Genomic DNA, 23,566 nt, shown 5'->3' with positions numbered 1-23,566 from the left:
CTAAATGACAGCCACTGATTTTCACAGCACTGTCTCTAACCATTTTGACACTAGGGTCTCCTGAATAGGGAAACTTATTTTATAACCAGCTGGTACATATTTACATCAAGAGAATCTAGAAATTAATCATCATTAACCCTCTAGCTGACACATCTCAAAGTCACACTAACTGATCCATCTGAGTCCTTCACGTTGCTATGAAAATGTTTGGAATAAAGGCAGTAAATAATTTAAAATTGTGCATTTGACAGCATTAGGGGCTATAAAAAGAAATATATAATTTTTAATTATTTTTTATAAATTAAAATTAAATCAGTATTAAAAATCATCACAACAGCTAGTAGATATGTTCATAAGCATACACTGATTGGACAGAAATCATGGGATACCTATCTAGTAATGGGTAGGCCCACTTTTCGTCCAAATAAGGTCAGTCACGGAGAGGCATTGAGTCCACTAGTTCACGAAAGCATATCACAGGTATTTCCTTCCATGCGTGCAGCACTACTGTCCATAATTCCGTTGCATTCCTCGGTGGAGGATCCAAAGCTCGAATGCACCTTTCCATAGTATCCCAAAGATGCTCCACAGGGTTCATGTCCGATGAATGGGGAGGCCATTCCATGGTGGTTTAATCTGCAGAATACTCTTCAGACCATATTCTAGTTACCACGGCTCTATGGGGACGCGCATTGTTCTGCTGGAAGAGTCCATTGCCCTGTGGGTGCATAATGACGAGATGCAGATGGTCTGCAAGGATGGACACATAACCTGGACCATTCAGAGATGCATTCAGACCATTACCAACCATCCAGCTGCCTGAACAGTTCCTTGTTGACATGATGAGTGCATAGCTTCATGCGGTTTCCACCAGATACACACCCTCCCATCCGCTTGAAATAACTGGAAATGGGACTTATTGGACCTGAAGACCTGTCACCAATCATCCAAAGTCCAGTGCCAATGTTCTTTTGCCCAATTGAGGCATAGAGTCCTGTGTCATGGTGTTAGCAATGGGACACTGGTGGGGCGGTGGCCCCCATAACCTATTGTGGCTAATGATTGCATGAGGGTCTTGATGGAGACGTTTCTGGCACCTCCCTCATTGATGTCGGTGGTGATTTTTGCCACTATCGCTCTCTGGTTGTCTGAAACAATGCGAGATAGATGTCGACGGTCACGTTCATCCATTTCCTTTCTCCGCCCACAGCACTGTCCACAATGGAGACAGATGTTGACAGCCACATTCATCCACTTCCTTTCTTTGCCTACAGTGCTGTCCACAATGAGATGTTATTCCGGAAATGGCATATTCCCAATACTGTCGAATGGGCATAGTGCAATTTCTCTGCCACCTCCGCAATAGAGTGACCCATGCGTCTGGGACCTACTATCATCCCTCTTTCAAAGTTGATTAACTCATAACGTTTATCCCTACTGACATCGAATTAACGTCTATGTGAATGCAGTGTACCTATATACCTGCTGAGTGGTGGGTTCGTCCACTAGTGAGAGGGGTGACAGTGTCGTCTTCCCCAGCAACCATGTATCCCATAATTTCTGTCCTTTCAGTGTATGCACACGGAGATATCCTGTGGAATGTCTTTTAATATATATGGCAAAAATATTTTTAAAAGTTTTAAAATATTAAAATAATAGTTTAAGAATGAAAACTTCGAAATAAATCCTACAAAAATAAGTTATATTCTTTGTTTGTTTTAAAAACTATTAATTTAGTGTAGTTTCTGACAGGATTTTGAACTTGTAAGTTTTTGACTGTCATGAAAATTAGATTATTTAATTTCTTATTAATCTTGTCTAATCAAAGTTGTCTTTTTTTCTCTCAAACAAAAGAAATGTGGGCAGATAATATTGTTCAAAATATGTCATGCATGATGAACCCAGGTAGTGTGGTTCTGGTCCAAATGTTTTCTGGTGACAGTCCAGAAGTTCCTGTCACTATGTTCTTTAAACACATTAAGAGACTGCAATATTCCTATAATTGACCAGAAGCTCACTTAGTTAGTGTAGTTCATAATAGGGTATAGGGCAAGATTATTTTTATATTCATCACCAGATCTTATGGATACAGATTCTGGCATTGTCAAGATTCTCTTCTGCCACTTAGAAATCTTGGGACTGCCACACAAGGTTTGCCAATGGGTTACATCAAATGAAGAAGCAAGTGATAATTGAGGACATTTATTAGAGTTTTTTTTTTTTTTAACAGGCTACTATTTTATATATTTCTATGAGGAACCACTCAGGTAGTTTATGTTGCCATACTTGAGAACAAGATTAAAACCTTGATGCCACTTTGAGTAAAGCTAAGGAAGTAGACACCTTTAAAATTTCTAAGCTTCCAGCCAAACTGACATTTTTATGGAAACCATGGCACAGTTTAATCTTAATGCCCAACAACAAAAGGCTCAGTTGGAATGAAATGAGAGAATGGCAGTCCAGTTACAATCTATGCTAACATTACAACAAACATCTAATAGCACATTTAATGCACATCAAGCTGCTCATGTAAAAGGAAAGATGGCATGGGAAGAACCATGGCACAGTTTAATCTTAATGCCCAACAACAAAAGGCTCAGTTGGAATGAAATGAGAGAATGGCAGTCCAGTTACAATCTGTGCTAACATTGCAGCAACAACTGATGACCACTATGTTACAACAAACATCTAATAGCACGTTTAATGCACATCAAGCTGCTCATGTAAAAGGAAAGATAGAGAAAGTACTGTTGTAAATATTGTAAGAAAAATGAGGTAACTATTTCTTGGTTTAAAAGAACACTGCAAATCTATAATTTAGATCTTTGACTTTTTTCCCAAGGTGAATTTAAAAAAAAATTAAAGGGTTTGAGAGCCAGATGGCTTTTACAGCTTTCCTGTGCTTGATCAAATTTCTGCAGTCAAGCACATAACATATGCGAATCAGATCACAAATAAAAGTCAGCAACAATAAACCTGCAAACAAAATCAATAATATTGGATGCCAATGTAATTATACTATTTTATTTTTTAGTATTGTGGACAATGACAATGGTTGCATGCAGACTTGAAGTGCTGGTGTGTTTGGAAATTTTGTCATATTAGTGGCCCATTAATGACTGCTATATTTATTGTTCAACTAGCACATGCCAAGCTGTGCTAGCTGAACACTGCATTAAAAAAAAAAAAAAATGGCAAGAAGACATGAAAATTGAAATAAGAATTCCACTTATGTGGTATGCTGTGCAGAATTAATGTCCACTGACAACATTAAAACAACAGCCAAAAACTTGTAATCTCAATCACACCAGAAAATTATAATCCAATTAACACTTCAGACTGAAATAATGATAAGAAATTAAAACCAAAAATATATTAATGTTAGGCATCTATATCCTTCTAGATGTAATTTTTCTGACCCATGGTGTTCATTTTTATTACAAACTCGTGGCGTTCTCGACAAATGCTTGAGCCTATGTTACATAAACCAGTGCACAGGCATATGCAGAACCTAATACTCAGATCTGATTTTTTTTTATAGCCCTCTCGAATTCTAACAAAATGAGGGGCATAGAACAAGTCAAAAATATACTGAAGGAGTATTAAAATTCATATTTACATCACTCCAATAGCCATTTTAATTTTCATTTTTTTTTTTATTTGCAAGGATTTTGAAATGAAACAAATTCCATTCTTGCAAAGTACAATTACTTCAGAATTACATGGAGGTGACAGACAGACAGGTGGAATTCTGTGAGTGGGTATTACACACCCCACTTTGCTATCAGATGTTATGTTCAGTGATAAGGCATGTTTTTACTTGAATGGTTCTGTTAATCAGCATAATTATCGATATTGGAAATGATACCAACTCCAATTGAATGGCTGAAGGCCATTCACAAACTTATCCTAAGGTTGTAGTTTGGTGTGCCATCCATGAATTAAGTTGGCGGGACTTGATATTTTTTGAGGGAAATGTTACAGGTGAAAATTACTTGCATATGCTGAAACAAGTGTTAAATCCAATGTTGACGTTCTTCCTCCAGAAAAATGCAGGCATTGATTATTTCAATGAATAATCACCAGTCTGCGAAAGCGGATAGATATGTGTATGAATGAATGAATAAATGTACAAGGAGCTCATTTTGAGCATCTTAATGACTAATGTGATTAAAATGTATTTTATTTTTACCTGTGAGTATAGATTTTTGTGACACCCTGTATAATGCTCTAAATAAAGAATTCAAAGATGCATTTCTGCATATTTCAAGATCTCCAGCCATACTGAAATTTGGAAAAGCAAGTCATAAATACCAATACTTTCTGAATTAGAGTTATTATTATTATTATTATTATTATTAATATCCATATGATGCAAGGAAGCCTGAGGCTTATGCTGCACCAGGAAAAAAAAAAAGTTCCCGAGTAACCCTGAGAGAGAGAGAGAGAGAGAGAGAGAGAGAGAGAGAGAGAGAGAGTCAAAAGCAGAAGGGAATCACCAAGAAAGAGAAGAATGATGATATCCAGCTCAGGACCCTGGGTGTGCCATGCCCATACTCACCAGATGTGAGCCCCCGGGGTCATTTATTGTGTATCACTGGGATGATCAGGAACCACTGTGTGCACTCAAGGGGTGAAATTTTTAAATAAATTTAAATTTATTTTATAATTTTTTTTAAAATATTTTTTTTGTTTTAACATTTTAATAAAACAAAAAAAATTTGTTTTATTTGATTGAGAATGCCTCAACTTGTATTTAAATAGTGACAATTGACAAAGCTTTATTTTCCATAAACGTTAAAAATGAATAATTTTGCAGGATCCATTAAAAAATAGTTTTTAAGGCTTAATCAAATAAATCCTGACTTAAATCAATAAATCCTGATATTAAAATCTATCTAACATTAATTTCAATAAAAAAAATTAAAGCACAGCATAAATATTTAAAAAAATGCATTAAATTTAAAAGATCACTCCTGCTTTGTTAATATTAATTAGTGCATTGTGTGTGCTTACACAGAAATCTCCCCCCCCCACAAGGTTGCAGTGGTATAATTGAAATGAAAATGTGATGGAAATGAAGTTAAATTTATAAATTAAGAGGTATATTACTAGTAATGTAAACAGTGCACATGTTCCCTTGTGGTTCTTTAAAAGAATACAATAAAAAATAAGAGAATAGTTATAGCCAGAAAAAATAGACTTTTCAAAGAAGTGATGTCATCACCTGGAAAAAGAATGTAAAATATAAATTTAGAAGTAGTCAAATCACTTTTGATCCATAACTAGTATTCAAGATGGGTGCACTATTCAAGGTTTTTACTAAACAATATTCAAGAAAGATGTGATAACTTAAGATCTTGTATACTGTACATGCATTTAATAAGTTAGGCAATTTCTGCTGAAGCAGTTTTATGGCTAAAGACTCCTCATGTAATTTGTAACTATACAGCAATTTTGCAAACATTATTTATTGTAATGCCACTTCACTTTTTGTATGTTTTGAAATGCACATATGGGAGCTTTTCCTAATTATTATTGAGATTAAGATTATGATAGCATCCAAAGAAACAGAATTACCTTAGCAGAAGGATAGATCTAATCCCAGTATATTTGGCACTAGTCCCTTTGTCATGCTGTAAGGTATACTCTGTTTTCTGGTCTCGAATAACTATGGTTGTTGAAAAAGAACTTATTTTGGAATAGGATGAGAAGAACAGTGATATAATACCTCTAAAAAAAAAAAAAAAAGAATTACAAGCAGGAAGCTATTTGGCAGTGAAACAGAAAGTTAAAAATATCATTTCGGACAGGCTATTTATTAACTTTGTTATGGCTCTTAAACTTCTATGAGACATGTGCAATGAATTTACCATTAAGACCTCTTGTGCTTTTGAAATACTGAGGTTATATAATTAAATTGGTTTTGTATTTTAATAACATTAAATATATTTGTATCTATAAGATTCTACCCCCCTTTAGGGGTGATGAGAACAAAAGTGTAAAATTGGCAATGTGTTTGGATTTTCAGCGAGGAAGTTTTACAATTTCTAATGTAAGATAAGGTAAGCAGCAGCCATTATCAATCCACTGCAGGATGGAAGCTTCCTCAACAATTCAGTGTTGAGGGAAATGGACCATAATCTGCCACACTGGTCCAGTGTGGGTTGACAGATCGACCATATCTAGCAGTCAGGGGCTTGAACCCCAGTCTACTCAAAGAGCATGTACTACTGCACTCCCACTCCTGACCACTTGGCTATGGAGGCCTTCATTTACCAATAAGACTTCTTGTGCTTTCGAAATTTGGTTTTGATTTCTAATGTACTGTATAAACAGGTTTAAAAAAATTAATGCTGTTTTCTTTGTTTTTGTTTTGTTTTTTTTCCTTCCCTGCTTCTAGGGGTATATTTTAGTTTGGAATGAAATTAGTTAAATTTCTGTAGTAGGTGGTCAATGAGAGATTTAATTACACTGTTGGGAATATTACATGCATGTTACACAGTTAATAAAGAAATAATTCATTCGCTTGTAGCATACAGAGATTATTGCTTCATTGCCATCAGCATGTGTGTGTGTTACAGTTATGATTTAAAAAATGCACATTTTTAGCTAGTTTCAGACACTAATTAATATTTTAAAATACATTTAGCATAAAATTAAATTTAAGGTAAAGAAATAATAATTATAAAAGTGGTATCTTCATAATTGTCATTACATACCACTGGCAGTGGACATGTTAAACAGCCTGGCATATAATGAAAGAAACAAACCTAAGGGGTGATTAAACTGTTTATGGGCCAGACCTAATAATTGCCTTATATGGCAATGTATAAAGCCCTCTGTCAAGTTTCATATAACTTGCACCAGGATATAATCTTGTGATGCACATTTCATGTTCAGAAAAAGGTCAGAGGTGTATTTTTAAAACAATGTCTTAACTTTCAGCGGAGTATTTTTAAAATATTGAGCTATTGTGTGTGCATGTATACGTGCTTAAACCCAAAATTTAGGAAACTTACTTGAGGGTACAGGAAAAATCAGGATATTGGGTTAAACTGGAAAGATAAGTGTAAGTGATTTATTTTTATATAAAAATATATGGTAAAAATATTTCTTTACTATAAAATACATTTTAAAATATTCCATAGTATTTAACTTGAGCTTTTCAAACCCATACTCTATTTTTAGAAGATATTGGTCTGTTCAAGATAGTCCCTTAAAATCTAGAACTGATATTATTGTATATGGGTATATCTAAATTAATTGTTATTCCTTTTGTGAGTAGGGAGTGATCTCAAAGGACAAACAAGTCAAAAATGCCTAAACAGTAGAGGTAATTAAATACTTGTTACTTTATAGTAACACAAAATATATTATGGATTGTCTGTTATTGTGTGTTTCATTCAAGTTTTTCACACTTCATTGTGGAAAACGTTACATCATTCACACACAAAAATTGTAGCTGTGCATTCACATTCCACAGAGCCTGTACATGAAAAGCCGCATGACTACCTTCACTGAAGTATATGTGTTAGTTTGTCACAGAGGTCTGCACCTACTGTGATATTCACGCTCATTGCTGTAAGTCTGCCTTAGTGTGCACTTCTGTCATACACATTATACCCTTATTGAGTATCAGGTTACGCAGATATCGAATCAGTGGGATCACCTGGCAGAATGACAGTTGAGTGGATATTATAATTTTTCATGTGCATTTATTAATTTGAAAATGTTCTTTTTAAATAAACTTATGACATTTATATTTCTGAATAGTTTCATTTTTATTATTTTTTGCTTTGTTTTATTTAAAGATATTATTGTACAGGTAGGGCACACCCTCAATTTGTACATATCATTGAGCAAACAAGGTTTGCCACATTGATCTCATGTTTTGGAGACACTTCACCGTGAGTTTCCTTGGTATTGCACTATGTGCTTTAAATGAAATGCTCTGCTACAGTGGAGAAGGCTATTGCTGTTAATTTAAAATGTATGCCATTTCCCTGTATGATTTTGACTTTTTCAAACCTCATCTGTGGGAAAGTAGGCACTTTGAGTGAATGGTTTGGGTAATGAGAAATATCCACATTATGTGAAATACCTTATGGTCAAGAAGTTTTAAAAGCTCAGTGAATTTAGGGTCGAGACCTTGTGTTATGAAACATACTCATGAAGCATAGCCTCATTCTGTACATGGCATTGTGCAAACAAGGTTCACTGTTAAGTGCATTGATCTCATATTGTGGAGGCCACTACAAGTTGCCTTGATGTCACATTATGCACTTTAATTAAAAATCATTGATACAATGGAGAAGTATATTGCTATTTATTAAAAGGTATGCAGTTCTCTGTACCATAATGTTTTATAGTTCCTATAGCATACCTTTGTTGTTCCATTCCCCATAGCATGGGGAATGGAATACATTTTAAATAACTAGTAATATACTTCTCATTGTAATAATAGTGCTTTTTATTTACCCATTCATGCATGATTTCCCACAATGTATGTGGGTTCCTGGTAGAGAGTATTTATGGAATTTAAGTATTTTAAATATGAACACGTTGTAAATAAATGCTTTTAATATTAATTTGTTTTTATTTTTACTTGATGCCAGCATTATAATAATTGTCAAAAATAAAATCACAACTTGAAAAAAAAAGTAATAAAAAATCGTGAAAAAATAAAACTCAGTGTTAATTTTTTGATGCACTAATATTTTCTACATCTATTTATGTATCACTTAATTCAGTTCCATCAACTCCTAGATCAAAATCCTAGAGAATTATTCAATTTTAATTTTTCTAAGCTCACATCAGAAAACTGATGCTAACAGATGCAAGCTTCTATTCCAATTTTCAAATCTATTTTCTGACTGCTATTTATTATAAACCATATCGTACCTAATAACCATATACTTAATATGTGATAGGGTATGCCAACACCTACTTGAAGATTTTTCAACAATTCACACATAAATGGATACATTATTTAGAACAGCCTTCTAAATGTGCGTATGTTATGTATATGATGAAAGGAGCTCATTCATGAAAATCTTACATTTGTACTCTACACAGTCCGTATGAAAAACATACATGTATATGTATGGCAGGGATCAAGTATATGGTGCAATACAAGCCAAAAAACCTTGTTTACATAATAGTGATTTGTTCTTATTTTGACTTGAATGCTAACATTTACATTTAAAAATATAAAATTTATATCAGAATCAGGCTATGCTACCTGTATAATGTTTTATAGTTCCCATAGCATGAAACTAAATTTTTCCCTGAATTCATTGAGATTTTAAAGAAATATGATGAGTGAATAATCAGTAAGAAAACAATTTTGGTTAATATTTTCTATATTAAAAACAAGCGATGAAAGAATTTAAAAACTCATGATGTGTTAAATTTGTTTTAAAACCAGCCTTACTCATTCTGAAATGTATTCTGATTCAAGAATGTTTAAAAACGATGAGTAAGGCTAGTTTTTAAGCAAACTTAACATCTTGTGAGTTTTAAATTCTTTCATTTATGATTTAACGACACAGACTGGAATGATTCACTTAATAAGCAGCTCTTATTAAGTTCTTAACAGCTTTTTATTAAGCTCTTAATAGGAAGCAGTTTTTAAATTGAATTAGACACAGACTCTGTGTGTGTGTGTGTGTGTGTGTGTGTGTGTGTGTGTGTGTGTGTGTGTGTGTGTGTGTGTGTGTGTGTGTGAAGAAGCATCAGTAGAATTGCTCTGATTAAACTAGTGTAACATTTTGCACACTGATTATAAAACAGTGTAAAATCTCAACTGAACTCGGGTAAACTCTTTAAATGAGAGATTATTGAAAAATTAAAATTCTTATAATTGTCATGATGACCGAATTTCTAATACAGAAAGTATTAGATATTCATTAATTATGATAAGTATAAGAATTTGCAATAAAATATAAGAATAGGCAAATACAAACTGACAAATACATACTTTCAGAAACCCAAAACAAAAACAGTGGTAATGTGAAATAAAATTGAGATAAAAACTTGTAAATGTGGAAACAAATTTACTTGTGAAACTGTGTACATTCAGGAATAAATCCAATAAATGGAATCAACTGTGTCTGTTCATTGTAATAAGATATAAAAATACACAGGCTGATCATTTAATTGTTTCAGTCACCTAAGTTTCAGAAAATTACTGGTAGATGTCATGAAACTGTATTCAAGAATGCACTGGCACAGTTGAAAGTTCTAATGTCTGGCCATTGCAAAGTGCCATTAAGTTATATGTGAACCACTTTCTGAGCTGCATAATGGAGGATTTGAAGATTCAGCAATATTTCACTATTTGCTTTGTACATAATGTGGTATCAGTGCTAACGAGAGATAATGGGAGAAATGTCAGAGGTTTACACAGACAAGTGTTTGAAGAAAACTTCAATTTAAGTGGTAAAGATGCATTAAAGAATGTCAAGACTCTGTGACCACAGCAACTACTCTCAAAGACTTGTCAAGAAATGGCCTCTGTGAGCACTTCGAGTAGGTTTATCAACAAGTGTATACACTTTAAAGGAGATGATTTTGAAAAGGGGGGGGAGAGAGAGAGAGAGAGAGAGAGAGAGAGAGAGAGAGAGAGAGAGAGAGAGAGAGAGAGAGAGAGAGAGAATCCACTCTAAGAAATCTACATGGATTGAAGTATGTTGATTTGGATACGTACCATTGTCACTTTTTCCAGCATTTCCATTATTGATGGAGAAAGCACATCAAGCATATTCTTCCCCCACCCACCCCATACATATATATTATATATCTGAAATCCTTCCACAGCCTTTCAAGAATTGGTTATTATAATGACTAGTTTTTTTATTATGTAGTATTTGTAATTAATAATAATGACTAGTTCCACTTTTGTAATGCCAAAGTGGTATTGGTCGTAGCATTAGTAGAGGCATACGATGCAAGGAAGCAAGCTTACGCAGCATCAGCCAAAAAAAAAAAAAAAACTTCCCATTTCACCCCTCCATTCATTCCAAATGCCTGTCCAGCTCAGCCTGAAATTTATTTAGGCTATCAGCTTCCACAACAAAAGATGGAAGTCTGTTCCACCAATCAACTACCCTCTGGCTAACGGCAAATTTCCACACATCTACTCTACAACTGTCTTTCCTCAATTTGAATCTGTGCCCCCTCAAGTTCTTAATCTGAGCACGAGGAAGAAGAATCCCATCAGCATTTAGTTTACTCAACCCATTCAAGGCCTTAATCACCTCGCAGGTGCCGACTCTCCAGGTGCTGCAATTTGCAGAACTTAAGCCTTTCTTAGTAAGCGCACCCCATTGTTCCTCTCACCAATTTTGTTGCCCTTCTTTGTTCTAGCAACTCTGCATGCTTCCTAAAATGAGACCTCCAGACCTGTACACAGTACTCTAGCTGTGGCCTGACCATTGCCTTGTATAATGGGATAATCATCTCCCTGTCCCTGCTAGCAATATTGCTATATATCATTGACAAGACTCCATGACCTGCCCTGGCAGCCCATCTGCACTGCTCAGCGAACTTCATATTTGACTTCACAATTACCCCCAGGTCTTTTTCACTTTCCACTTCCCTGAGTGTAGTACCACACAGTTGGTACGTTTCTCTTTGGTTATTGCTACCCATATGCAGTACTTTGCATTTGTCAATGTTAAACTTCAGTTGCCACTTCTCAGCCCATTTCCCCAACTTATCTAGATCCAGTTTGAGTAGCATACTGTCATTAACAACCCTTCCAACCTTTGTATCATCTGCAAACTTGGACATTAAACCTGATATACCCTCATCAATCATCAATATCATTGATAAATATATAAAATAATGTGCCCAACACAGAACCCTGGGGAACTCCACGAAGAGCAGTGTCCGTTGATTACCACTCCGTTGTCTCCCATTCAACAATCCCTTTATCCATTGTAACAACTTACCCTTAATGCCATTCCTCTCCAAGTTGTACAGCAGTCTTCCATGTGTAACAATATCAAAAGCATTCCTGAAATCCAAGTATATGATATCAAAATTGTTTTTGGCATTCAGTTCCTTTGTGACCACATCATAGTATCCAATCAAATTGGTCAGACAAGACTTCTCTTTAACAAACCATGGTGTGTCTTAACTATTACTGCAGTCTTCTCTAGATGATCCTGCAATGCTTCTTTAACCAGTGATTCCATTATTTTCCCCCGAACACAAGTTAAACTAACAGGTCTATATTTACTTGTCACCTAGGTGTACTATAGCCATGGCAGCTAATGCACCAATAAACAACCATACCACGCACACACACACAACACACGCACACACTTGTCACCTTTTGAGAACCCCCTTTGTGAATAGATGATATATTTGCACACTTCCATTCCATGGAGACCTCCCCTGAGTCCAAGGAAGCTCATAATTATGGCTAAGGGTTTGCTTACTTCCTTAGCTGCCTCCCTTAATATAACTGGATAGATCCTGTCTACCCTAGGTGCCTTTTTTATGTTTAACTGCAACAATTTCTCCACTTTTCTCTCAGTTATTACAAAATCACTTAGCTCCCTGTTGGAGTTTGATAAACGTCTGGCACTCCCCTAATTGAATAACTCCTCGTGTGAATGTAGATGCAAAATACTCATTCAGTTTATCAGCTACCTGAGCATGATCATCAATAGTCAACCCATCTATGTTAGTGGTCCAATCTGATTCATCCTTTTCCTTCTAGAGTTTGCATATATGTAAAGAACTGTTTGTTGTTTTTCTTTGCATCCTTTGCCAAAGATTTCTCGTAATCTTCCTTCGCATACCTAACCACATTTGACTTGATTACAGACTAGTTTATACCTGCTATAGGCTTCTGTATCACCTGATACTTTATATGCATCCCATACATTCTTCTCTGCTACGAGCCTCATTAATTCATCTGACATCCATTTAGGCCTAAACCTTGAACAGTATTTCTTAGAATAGAAAGCCTAGTAACCTCCAAAATTAAATCCCTGAAGGATTCCCATTTAGAATTCATCGTTGCTAACATCAGTTGTTTCCACCGTACAAACTGTCTGAGACCTCTGTGGTCACCTTTACGAAAGCAAAAGCCCTTTCCTTTAGCCTTGATGGTATTTACATCTTTAGGTAATTCCCACTTCAGTACATTGTAATCACTGTCACCCAGTGGTTCCTTTATCTGCAAATTATTAATACATGAATAATCACTGCTGATAATCAGATCAAGAGTATTACTCCACCTGGTTGCCTGTCGAACATGTTGCTGTAGAAAACAGTCATCCAATAAATCCACAAAAGTCTTGCTAGTGTGCGAATGACCAATCCACAAGTTCCAGTCAATATTGGAAAGTTAAAATCTGCCATTATAGACATTCTGATTTACTAGCCTACTCTATTCTCTGCACAATTGTTCATTATACTGATCAGATTCATTAGGGCTATAACACACATCTACTCTCATTTTTCCTTTCCCAGTGCTTATGTCACACCAAACAGACTCAACATTGCATTTCCACCAGCATCAGTTGGATACACTTCCTTAGATTTTGTGTCATAACTAACAGCATAAACACCTCCTCCCTTCCTGTCCTGTCTATTCTTTCTGTACACATTGTACTCCCCAAATTCCAATTCTATGCTGCTTATGTCTGTGTGACATCACATCTCTGATATTCCAACAATATCTGCCTTTGATGTCTTGAGTAGCACTTCAAGCTCATCAAATTTATTAACTATACTCCTAGCATTGGTGTACATGCAAGTATACACGCACCTGTTTCTACTCTTATTTACCCTAACACAGCCCATGTATTTATTTGTTCCACTATGACTCCCAGCAGTCCTTGAAATCTCCATTGCCTTGCTTTCCAGACTGCTGCTGATTTTAATAGAAGCAGTGCAAGAATCACTTTTGCCTCTGCCTGTGGCCACTGTTAACCTTTTAGTCTAATATCCCCCCGCAAGCTAGCAGTTTTCCGACCCACCTAACCCTGCCTCGATAGCATCAGCAAATATTCCTCGGGCGCCTCTGTAGCCAGGTGGGAAGGAGCAGCAGTGCGTAGCACACACTTCTTGATTAGACCGGGGGTTCGAGCCCGTCACCACCAAATACGGAGGATGCGGAAAGGTCAGGGAATGACCACTGCATATCCCGGAGCAATATGGCCTTAGTTGCTAATGCTCCTAAAAACCAAAACAACAACAAGCAAATATTCTTGCACCCTTTCTATTTATGTGTACCCCATCCCTATAGAAGCAGTCTCTCCTGTCAACAAGCATGTTAGGGAAAAGAAACAGGGAAAAGAAAGACAAACAGCAGTGACACTGAATTACATGTTCCACATGCTTTGCTGTCATAGAACATAAGTGATACATTTAATGACACTTGTAATTTAGGCATTTTTAGCTCAGATTTGTCTATAAGGTACTCCCTTAAAGGAGCTCACTTAATTTAGAAAAGTTGTTGAGCTGACTGAGCCCAGATTAGCACACAACCAATCGTACACATATTGTAAGATTGAATTTTAATGCTGCTATAAAAAAAAATTTGCACAGCCCATTGTCAATTCTGATGTTGGTATATGACTGCCTTAATTATCTTCAATAAAGATATAAACTCTTCTGGTTAATTGGTAGCTATTATAAGTATAAAAAAGAGATCTCCCATGGACAAAGAATTACTTTTTATGCAATTTTAACAAGAAAACTGCACATCAATATGTGATAGGCAGAGGATCCACAAATCTGATAGTTATGAAATAAATTTTTGATAAGGGTTATTACAGAATGACCTCTATTTTTAATTGTTACACAAGAGAGAGAGACATTGGTCAGAAATAATAAATCAGAGGTGACTGTAAACTTTAATTTTGTTTTCAAAGTAGTTCATTATTCAACAAATTTTGACTACATATGCAAGGGAGACTCAATGATTTATTATAAAATAACTTTAAATTATTCAAAATTAGTGTTTTCTGTAATCCTTTTTAAAGTCCTTTGATCTTACCTGAATGCACTTTTCCTAATGTCCCTTCCATGATGGGGAAAGAGACATTAAGATAAACTTAAAGTGCTGGAAACCATTCTTAAATATCTTAATTTCTTCAACTTGTTTTGATAGTTATAGTTCTGGTTTTGAAGCAGTACCCACAGAACTTTCACTTCATTATTGGATAGAAGTCACTTGGGGCCAATTTTAGGCCTGTATGCCAGGTGGAAAACATGTAACTGGATTTGCAGAATCAAGCATACATGCTACCTGCCAGTATTTTTAGTTTTCATGCATAGCTGCATGAAAACTAAAAATACTGGCTGTGTTTTTCATTTTCCACATTATAAATGGGTAAAATTGTTAGGCAGACTTGAGCTATTAATTAGCAATACTGATCACCATAAGCCTTTTGTTGCAATTTTCTATGGTTGCATGCTGAGCTTCAGTGCTGCATACTGCTTATCATTTATGTCCATAATAAATTTGGGAAGCAACTTGAAAACAAGATTAAATTGTGTCTTCTTATATACAAGTATTAAAAGAGTAACATTTGATGTAATAAGTCATAATTAGCAGTATAAACAAATGTCATAAAAAGTTTTGAAAAGTAATTGTTATTTCCACTTAAATAACCTATTCTCAATGACTTTTTTTTTTAATATCTTCCTGGGAGAAAAAAATATTGAATTGTCAAAGTTGTCTAATATTTTTCTTGTTGGATGGGATATTTTAAAATTTCTGAATTTCTTCAAAGGAACATAGCAAAGCTAAGCTGAGCATTCGTGATTGTGACAATTCTTGGGTATCAACTTCATATACTGGGTAAGAGCTACTTGTCCAGATGCTGTTGTCAAATATCAAAAATTGACATGGATTATGCTCATTTTGCTGACTTTTCTACTATCAACTGCACAGTTTATTTATATGTTAATATCACTCCCACAGGGACGAAAAAAGCCACTAGAATTTTTGGGTCTATCTTGTACGTATATTTCTGCACCCATTACCAATTGCAGTTGTCAAAAGTATATAATAGAACTTCTGGTAAACGTGTATTTTATTTTAAACTGTCACTTCACCTCACACTGCACATCCAGCACTCTCTGAACATCTGTTAGACCTCAGATTAATTATATCACATTGAGCTTTGTTTGTTACAGCTGAGTCTAGAAGAAGCATCTGTAGTTCTCATAGGGAAATAGTTCATGTAGGTATATCTTTGAATCCTTGGCTGTATGTTTAATGCTGCATGTCTGTTTTGCCTGATAAAAGAAATTGAACATTTTGAAAGCACTGAAATCAGTAGGGTAATATTGTAGATGAAGATTTAGGAAAAGCAAACAAAAATCAGTGGCAAACAAAATTATTGTTAAAGAGCGAGCAATTGAGTTTTTATCACTCAGATGTCCTTGTTCATGTATACTTTAGTATTTTGATAATGCTTTTTTTAGTTATATCCCTTAAATATTTTAGATTTCAGTTAATATTCTGTCATCAACAGTACGTATTATCACTTTCTTCTATATATAAGCTGCTATAAATAATATTCTTTTAGTTTTTATTACCCTTCCAAAAGAGACAAAATTTCTTAATTAGCTGTTGTACTGTTATGAGAATTTAATAGTTTATTCAACCAAAACAGCATCCAATATTTACAGAATTAAAACTATTGATTTTTTTTTTTTTTTTCAATATATTTATTTGCAATTTTGTCAATTCATTGCTTTCATTTCCTGCATGATTTTATTGCTTCTTTTTGCATGGTATAAAGAATTCACTATAGATGAGTTTTTGTGTTTTTTTCTTTTTTTTTTTGTTGCTTAGCTTTTATGTGATTTATTGCATGCAATAAAATGCCACTTATTTTATCCTTCCAAGTGAATTTTGGTTCAGTTTAATTGTAGTGCTTTCTTGTTTGTAGAGTCAAGATGTAGGAATAAAAACTTTGATTATGCTGGATGAACAAGGCGGTAAGATAAAACCTTTACTTGTTGTCGGTTGTGGTTGTAATGTGTTCATGTCAGCATGCAGGTGTGTATTTGTAAACATCGATTATATAAAAATAATAGTAGTCAAAATATTTGTTAATTGGAAAATATATTCTGAAACTTTATTTTGGTGTATCGACAGTTACAGTTAACCTAAATTCATACCCTTTTAATTACACTGCAAATTATATCTTAAAAAAAAAAAAAAAAAAAAAGTTGACTTGCACAAAGTTTTAATAATAGCAATTTTATGCTTTTGTTTTTGTGTGTTTGTAACATATATAAAAACAAATATTTAAAGCTGATGTGGTAAATTTACCTCCTGTATTAATTTCATTATATACAAAAAAGTATGTATGTATGTGTGTGTGTGTGGTAAGTTATGTATAAAATAGTGACAGATTCATCAGTAGCCATTTTAATTCTATTTAAATTCATCAGTTTTTGAGCTAATAAAGCAGGAATCACTATAAAATCTATCAAGTTTTCATCCTCTGCTAAATGGAGTTAAAAGAAATCTCTCTCTCTCTCATAAGAGTATATAATTAACAATATTATGAAGGTACAACTGGAAAATCTTAAGAAAATAATTGCAATAATAAATACATATAAGAATAAATTCAAATCAAAGATAAAAAGCTGAAATAAACACAAGTAAAGAAGTAGTAGAGGTCAAGATAGTCCACCTTGTCCAAGTATTACTCTGCTTTTTCTTCACTTTTCTCTGAACTATCTTGACTTTTTTCTACTGGCCCAACTATTAGAGAAATTCTAGGGAGAGCTGTTGCTATTTCTTTTCTTTTTCTCTTATATTTACTATTCTGTAGATCTCTTGCTTTCCCATAGTCAGTTCTCATATACTATACATTTGGACACTTAACTGCCCCTTCCCCTTTTTATTGCTTATGCCAAGGCTCTCATTTATAACATGGGTTTTACAACCCCCAGATGCCTGAGTTTTCATCTTTATCAGCAGAGTACTATTTCTATCATATTTATTTTGCAAATACTGCCATTACCTCTTTTTTTTTTTCACCTTTTCTCACCATATCTCTGCTTTCTGTTCCTTCCCTCATATATACCTACAATACACAGCTACATGTTATCTCATATGTACATTTTTACTGTTAGTACTTACATATAATAAACCTATCATAATTACATGAAATTATTACAATTATTTGCATAGCATGCTTTGGCTTTTTGCCATTTATTATATATATATTCATTTGAATGGGTTTTTTTCCATTGGTATGGAGGTTAGAAACAAACATATCCGAGATAAATTATTGTGGCTCTAGTCCCACTGAAGAAGTTGACAATAATAATCTCTCTCTCTCTCTCTCTCTCTCTGCTAATTATAATTTTGGCTTTCAGCTGTCTTCCTACCACTACACCCAACATTAAATATCATTATTGATATCTATAATTCATTTTTATAATTTATTGTTAATCAATGTCTTTACCCATTTATATTATTTTTATTTTTCAAATGCAAATGTGTAATCTTATTAGGTTTACATATTCTTTTAACTTTTACTACTCTTATTCTCTTATTGTTCAATGTGTTGGCCTGGCAACCTACACATTGAACATTATGCCTAATTTCTATTGTTCGTACATATATTATTCATTTAGATAAATATATATGTATAATATAATTTTAATATAAAAGTGAGGTGAAACTGTATTGATGGAATCAGCTGAGAGGATGGAGTTTATAGATGTGTGATGTAAATACATGTAGAAATGGGATATAAAAGTATACCTTCAAGTGCAAAGCACTTGAAGGTATACTTTTATACCTTCAAGTTCCTTCTGTATGAAGGAACTTTACCTTCATACAGAAGGTGAAGGAACCATATGCACTGAAACTTCTTCCTTTCATATTTTTCTACTTTCCTCTATGTTTTGTAGGTTGGCATCCTGAACATTTAACAATGAACATTTAAACCTAACATTCTCACTTTTAATTTTTAATTTGAATTTATATTTATGTGTGCGCCTTTTTCTGATATTTTTCCAATAGTTGCTCTTTACTATTGAACAAATTTCACATCAGAATAACTGAAATTGTCATACCGTAAGTTTAGCTGGGGAAGATTTCAAATAGTTATTCAAGATTTCGTATATATTCCTTTTTTTTTTTTTTTTCTTCTTTTTTTTTTAATTTCAAAATGAAATTAAAAAATGTACCCCAAGTGCCAAGCAGTAGTGCTCAAGCAATCATCTTGTGCAATGTATAGAGTGCTCTTTCTAAGCAAATTAGTTATTTCATTTCCAGCACTTTTCTCTCTTTTTTTGTTTCACATAATTCTTTACTTAAAAGGTTTCAAGTAGGAACCCGTACTAACCCAGCTAACCTTATCAATTCCAAATTCACTGGTAGCACCATCCTGCCTCCACATGGCAGGACTGGAAACTTCAAAAAAGAAAGTCCCTCTTCCAGGGCTAAAAGGTCCTTCTGCATGCCTACCTGTACATTTTCTGTCCTTCACTTATTGGGAAGTGGAAGAGAACCCGTATGGAAGTGATCACTTCTCTGATAAAACAACCCCAATCAGTGGGAGACATCCTTTTAGGAGGAAGTCTCCCAAACATCCGCTGTGGTAACCTAAAAGGAAGACGTGGTCTTCCTATTAGATTACCACAGTGGATGTTTGATCAGGCTGACTGGAATGCCTTTCAACATCTGGCAGAGTTTGACATCACTACAGTCAGTCAGGAGCCTATCAATGATGCAGTAACATACATCACAGAAAATATTGTTCATGCAGCTACAACTGCCATTCCGAAAATGTCTACCTAGTTTCAACCTTTCCCAAACCATGGTGGAATGCAGAATGCACAGCAGCAAAAAAAAAGCTCAAAACAAACGTAGTGGGATATTTCCACAATATCCTACCATGGCCAATCTAATAGCCTTTAAATGCACTTGAGCCAAATTGTGCTACATTCACCATGAGAGTCAAAAGTAATCGTGGATCCATTTCGCATCATCTATTACCCGGTCCACCAGCACTAAGTGGTCTGGGATAAAATCCAAAAAATGAAGCAAAAATATACATCTCACCCTTCATCGATCCTAGAGTATAATGGATTCACTATTGCAGAACCATCTGCAATAGCTAATGCTTTTGACAAAACTTTTTGTATCATTTCACCATTTTTTTACTCCCTAGTTTCAGGTTCTTAAACAAAAACCTGAGAAAAAGGCCTTTCATTTTACATCAAAGGGTATTTACCCATATATTTGGGCACTTAGCATTCATGGGTTGAAAACAGCTCTCATTCTTGTGGATACAAGTGCTGCTGGACAAGATAGCATTCGTTAGGAAATTGTTAGCATTAGTTGAGGCATATGATGTAAGAAAGCAAGCTTTTACAGCATCATCCCAAAAAAAACCCTTCCAATTTCACCCTTCTGGTAACTCCAAATGTTTGTCTAGTTTAGCCTTAAATTTATTTAAGCTATCAACTTCCACAACAACAGATGAAAGTTTGTTCCAGCAATGAACTACCCACTGGCTAAAGGCAAACTTTTGCAGATCTATTCTACAACTGTCTTTCCTTAATTTGAATCTATGCATCCTCAGGTTCTTAATCTGAGCAAGCGGAAGTATCCTGTCAGCTTTGAGCCTACTCAAACCATTTAAGGTCTTATACAAAGGGTATTAGGAAAGTTTTGCAATATGACGCAACAATGAATCACAGGAAGCTGCTTGTTGCTGCATGTTGAGACATGTTCATACGTGCATAGTAGCCGCCGCACCAAGTCGATGGGCTCAGTTATTCATTAGTAGTGAGAGTGTAAAGTGCTTGCGATGGCATCGTGGTCACGAAATGAGATAAGGACAGTTTTGCGGTATAATTTCGTGCGTGGTTTAACCATAGACCAGTGCTTAGAAGAAATGACTCTTGCACTAGATGATGATTGTCCACATCGTACAACGATATTCAGGTGGTATAGAGAATTCCAAAGGGGAAATTTCACTCTGGAGGATTCTGAGAGGCCGGGAAGGCCACGAACGTCAGTTACGGAGGAAAACGTTACTGCTGTGAGGAAAATGCTTGACGAAAACAGGCGAGTGACCTACCAACAGATAGAGGATACTTTGGGCCTAAATGCACCAGCAATTCGTTCGATTCTGCAAGATCATTTGCACGTGAAGAAACTTTGTTCTCTCTGGGTGCCGCATCAACTGACTGAAGAGCAGATGACACGACGTGTGACTTGGTGACGGGAGATGTTAAAAAAGTTTGATAAGGGACAATCTCGGTATGTGAACAACATCGTGACAGGTGACGAGACTTGGCTGTACTATTACGATCTGCCGACCAAGGCTCAAAACAAAGTTTGGGTCTTTGATGATGACGACACACCCGTAATTGTCAGAAAATCCCGATCTGTAAAGAAGAAAATGATAGCTGTATTTTTCAAATCGAGTGGAATTGTGGAACGTGTCGTTTTGGACACGCAGAAGACAGTCACAGCTAAGTGGTATACTGAACAATGCCTGCCTAAAGTCATTGGATCTATGAAGAACCTGCGGCCAAAGTCAAGAATGGACACCTGGTACCTCCATCACGATAATGCTCCAGCTTACCGCGCCAAAGCCTGCACCGAATATTTGATCACGACAGGACTGGAACTTCTCGAGCACCCTCCCTACAGTCCAGACCTTGCTCCCTGCGACTTTGCACTGTTCCCGCATGTGAAAATGAAGCTAAAAGGGAGGCGGTGTTCCAGTGATGAGGACCTTCTACGGGCTTGGGACAACGAGTGTGCTTTACTCCCTAGTGAAACTTGGCAGAACTGATTTAAAGATTGGTTTCGGAGGATGGAGAGGTGTATTGAATGTAGAGGAAATTACTTTGAAAAAATTAAATAAACAAAGCTGTATTGCAAAACTTTCCTAGTACCCTTTGTACACCTCAATCAGATCATCTCGCAGATGCCTAATCTCCAGATGCTGCAACTTGCAGAACTTAAGCCTTTGTAAGCACACCCCTTTGTTCCTCTCACCAGTCTTGTTGCCCTTGTCTGTACTTGTTCTAGCAACTCTACATCCTTCCTAAAATGAGGCCTCCAGACCTGTATACAGTACTCAAGGTGTGGTCTGACCACTGCCTTATACAAGGGGATAATCACCTCCTTGTCTCTGCTAGAAAAATTCCTATTTATCATTGACAAAACTCCATGACCTGCTCTGGCAGCCCATCTGCACTGCTCAGAGAACTTCACATCACAATTACCCCCAGGTCTTTTTCATTCTCCACACTCCCTGAGTGTAGTACCACACAGTTGGTACGTTTTTCTTGGGTTACTGCTACCCATACTTTGCATTTGTCAATGTTAAACTTCAGTTTCCACTTCTGAGCCCATCTGCCTAACTTTTCTTTTCTAGATCCTGTTGCAGTAGTGCACTGTCTTTACTGTCATTAACAACCCAGCCAACCTTTGTATCATCTGCAAACTTGGATATTAAGCCTGATATACCTTCATCGATATCATTGATAAATACACAAAAGAACAATGGGCCCAGCACCAAACCCTGGGGGACTCAGCTAATAACATTAGTCCACGTAGAGCAGTCTCCATTTATTACCACTCTCTGCAATCTCCCGTTCAACCATCCCTTTATCCATTGCAGTAACACTTGCCCTTAATGCCATACCGCTCCAATTTGTATAGCAGTCTTCCATGTGCAACAGTATTGGTCCTTGAGGTTCTCACAGACATTCTCTCAGATATGCCAGACAAGCTGTACTTGCTACCTGGGAGTATAAAACACTGATGGAACTGATATTTGGGTGAAATTCAAGTCAAGTGGACCCAATTTCGGCAAAGTCCAGACGGTCTGTGACAGCGAAATCCTCTGCTTGAACCTTCATGATAGTGGGACTGTTAGTAATCCTGGGTATAACCTCCATGCAAAAGCACTATCCGTGACCACCCAAGGTGTGAACCAACATAAGCAGGGGTCGAGGTGTGGTGCCTGCACCACATGGAGGAATGCCGCCCCCTCTGTGTTACCGGGCAATACTAGGTGGTAGATGACTCTCATCAACCACCACTTTGCTTTTTGGAGGCTTGAAGTGGTGGAACCCATGTTTAGTCTCCAGAGCCAAGTTCCGGTCAACCCTTCCCCATCTCTTCCATCATGCAGTATGACTGATGACTTTTGAGGTTATGATGAACATCATGGCGAGATCCAATCTTCCTTACATTTTGAGGGTACAGCTCTAAAACTGTGTTCACAGGCCGGCTGCTAGTTAGTACACCGGACCGAACCTATTGGTAACTCTCTAGGAGGCTTCCAGATCAGCTAGCATATAATTTTGCTACCTCTATTCTGCCAGATAGTGACTGGAGGGAGTCCGAGTAGTGTGTATGCTGGGAGCATTGTCGAGGCCACGTTATGTCAAGGATCTGGGTATGTATATTCTTACCATGCATATGGCATATCCAAAAATTTCATTACTTCATACAGCATGTCCCCCCCACTTTTCTTGCTATTGAATACACCGTGAATTGTCAAACTAATAGAGTAAACTTATCTGCGAAAAG

The 23,566-nt window shown here is 35.9% G+C and overlaps 1 protein-coding gene across 1 annotated transcript in view; it reads left to right on the top strand.

The window, feature by feature from the left end:
* The window catches only part of LOC150084640 (synaptosomal-associated protein 25-like), a 145,553-nt gene that overhangs the window by 37,149 nt on the left and 84,838 nt on the right, over nt 1-23,566 (top strand). Inside the window, exon 4 of the mRNA XM_090375380.1 lies at nt 16,929-16,977. Within this exon, the coding sequence (XP_090231506.1) occupies nt 16,929-16,977 (49 nt within the window). The remainder of the gene's footprint in view (nt 1-16,928; nt 16,978-23,566) is intronic.

This window comes from Mastigoproctus giganteus, chromosome 6, assembly GCF_048544385.1.
Source record: "Mastigoproctus giganteus isolate SK-2022 chromosome 6, ASM4854438v1, whole genome shotgun sequence".
Classification (NCBI taxonomy): domain Eukaryota; kingdom Metazoa; phylum Arthropoda; class Arachnida; order Uropygi; family Thelyphonidae; genus Mastigoproctus; species Mastigoproctus giganteus.
Note: the sequence above shows the minus strand (reverse complement) of the source record. Positions and strands in the feature narration are given on the sequence as shown.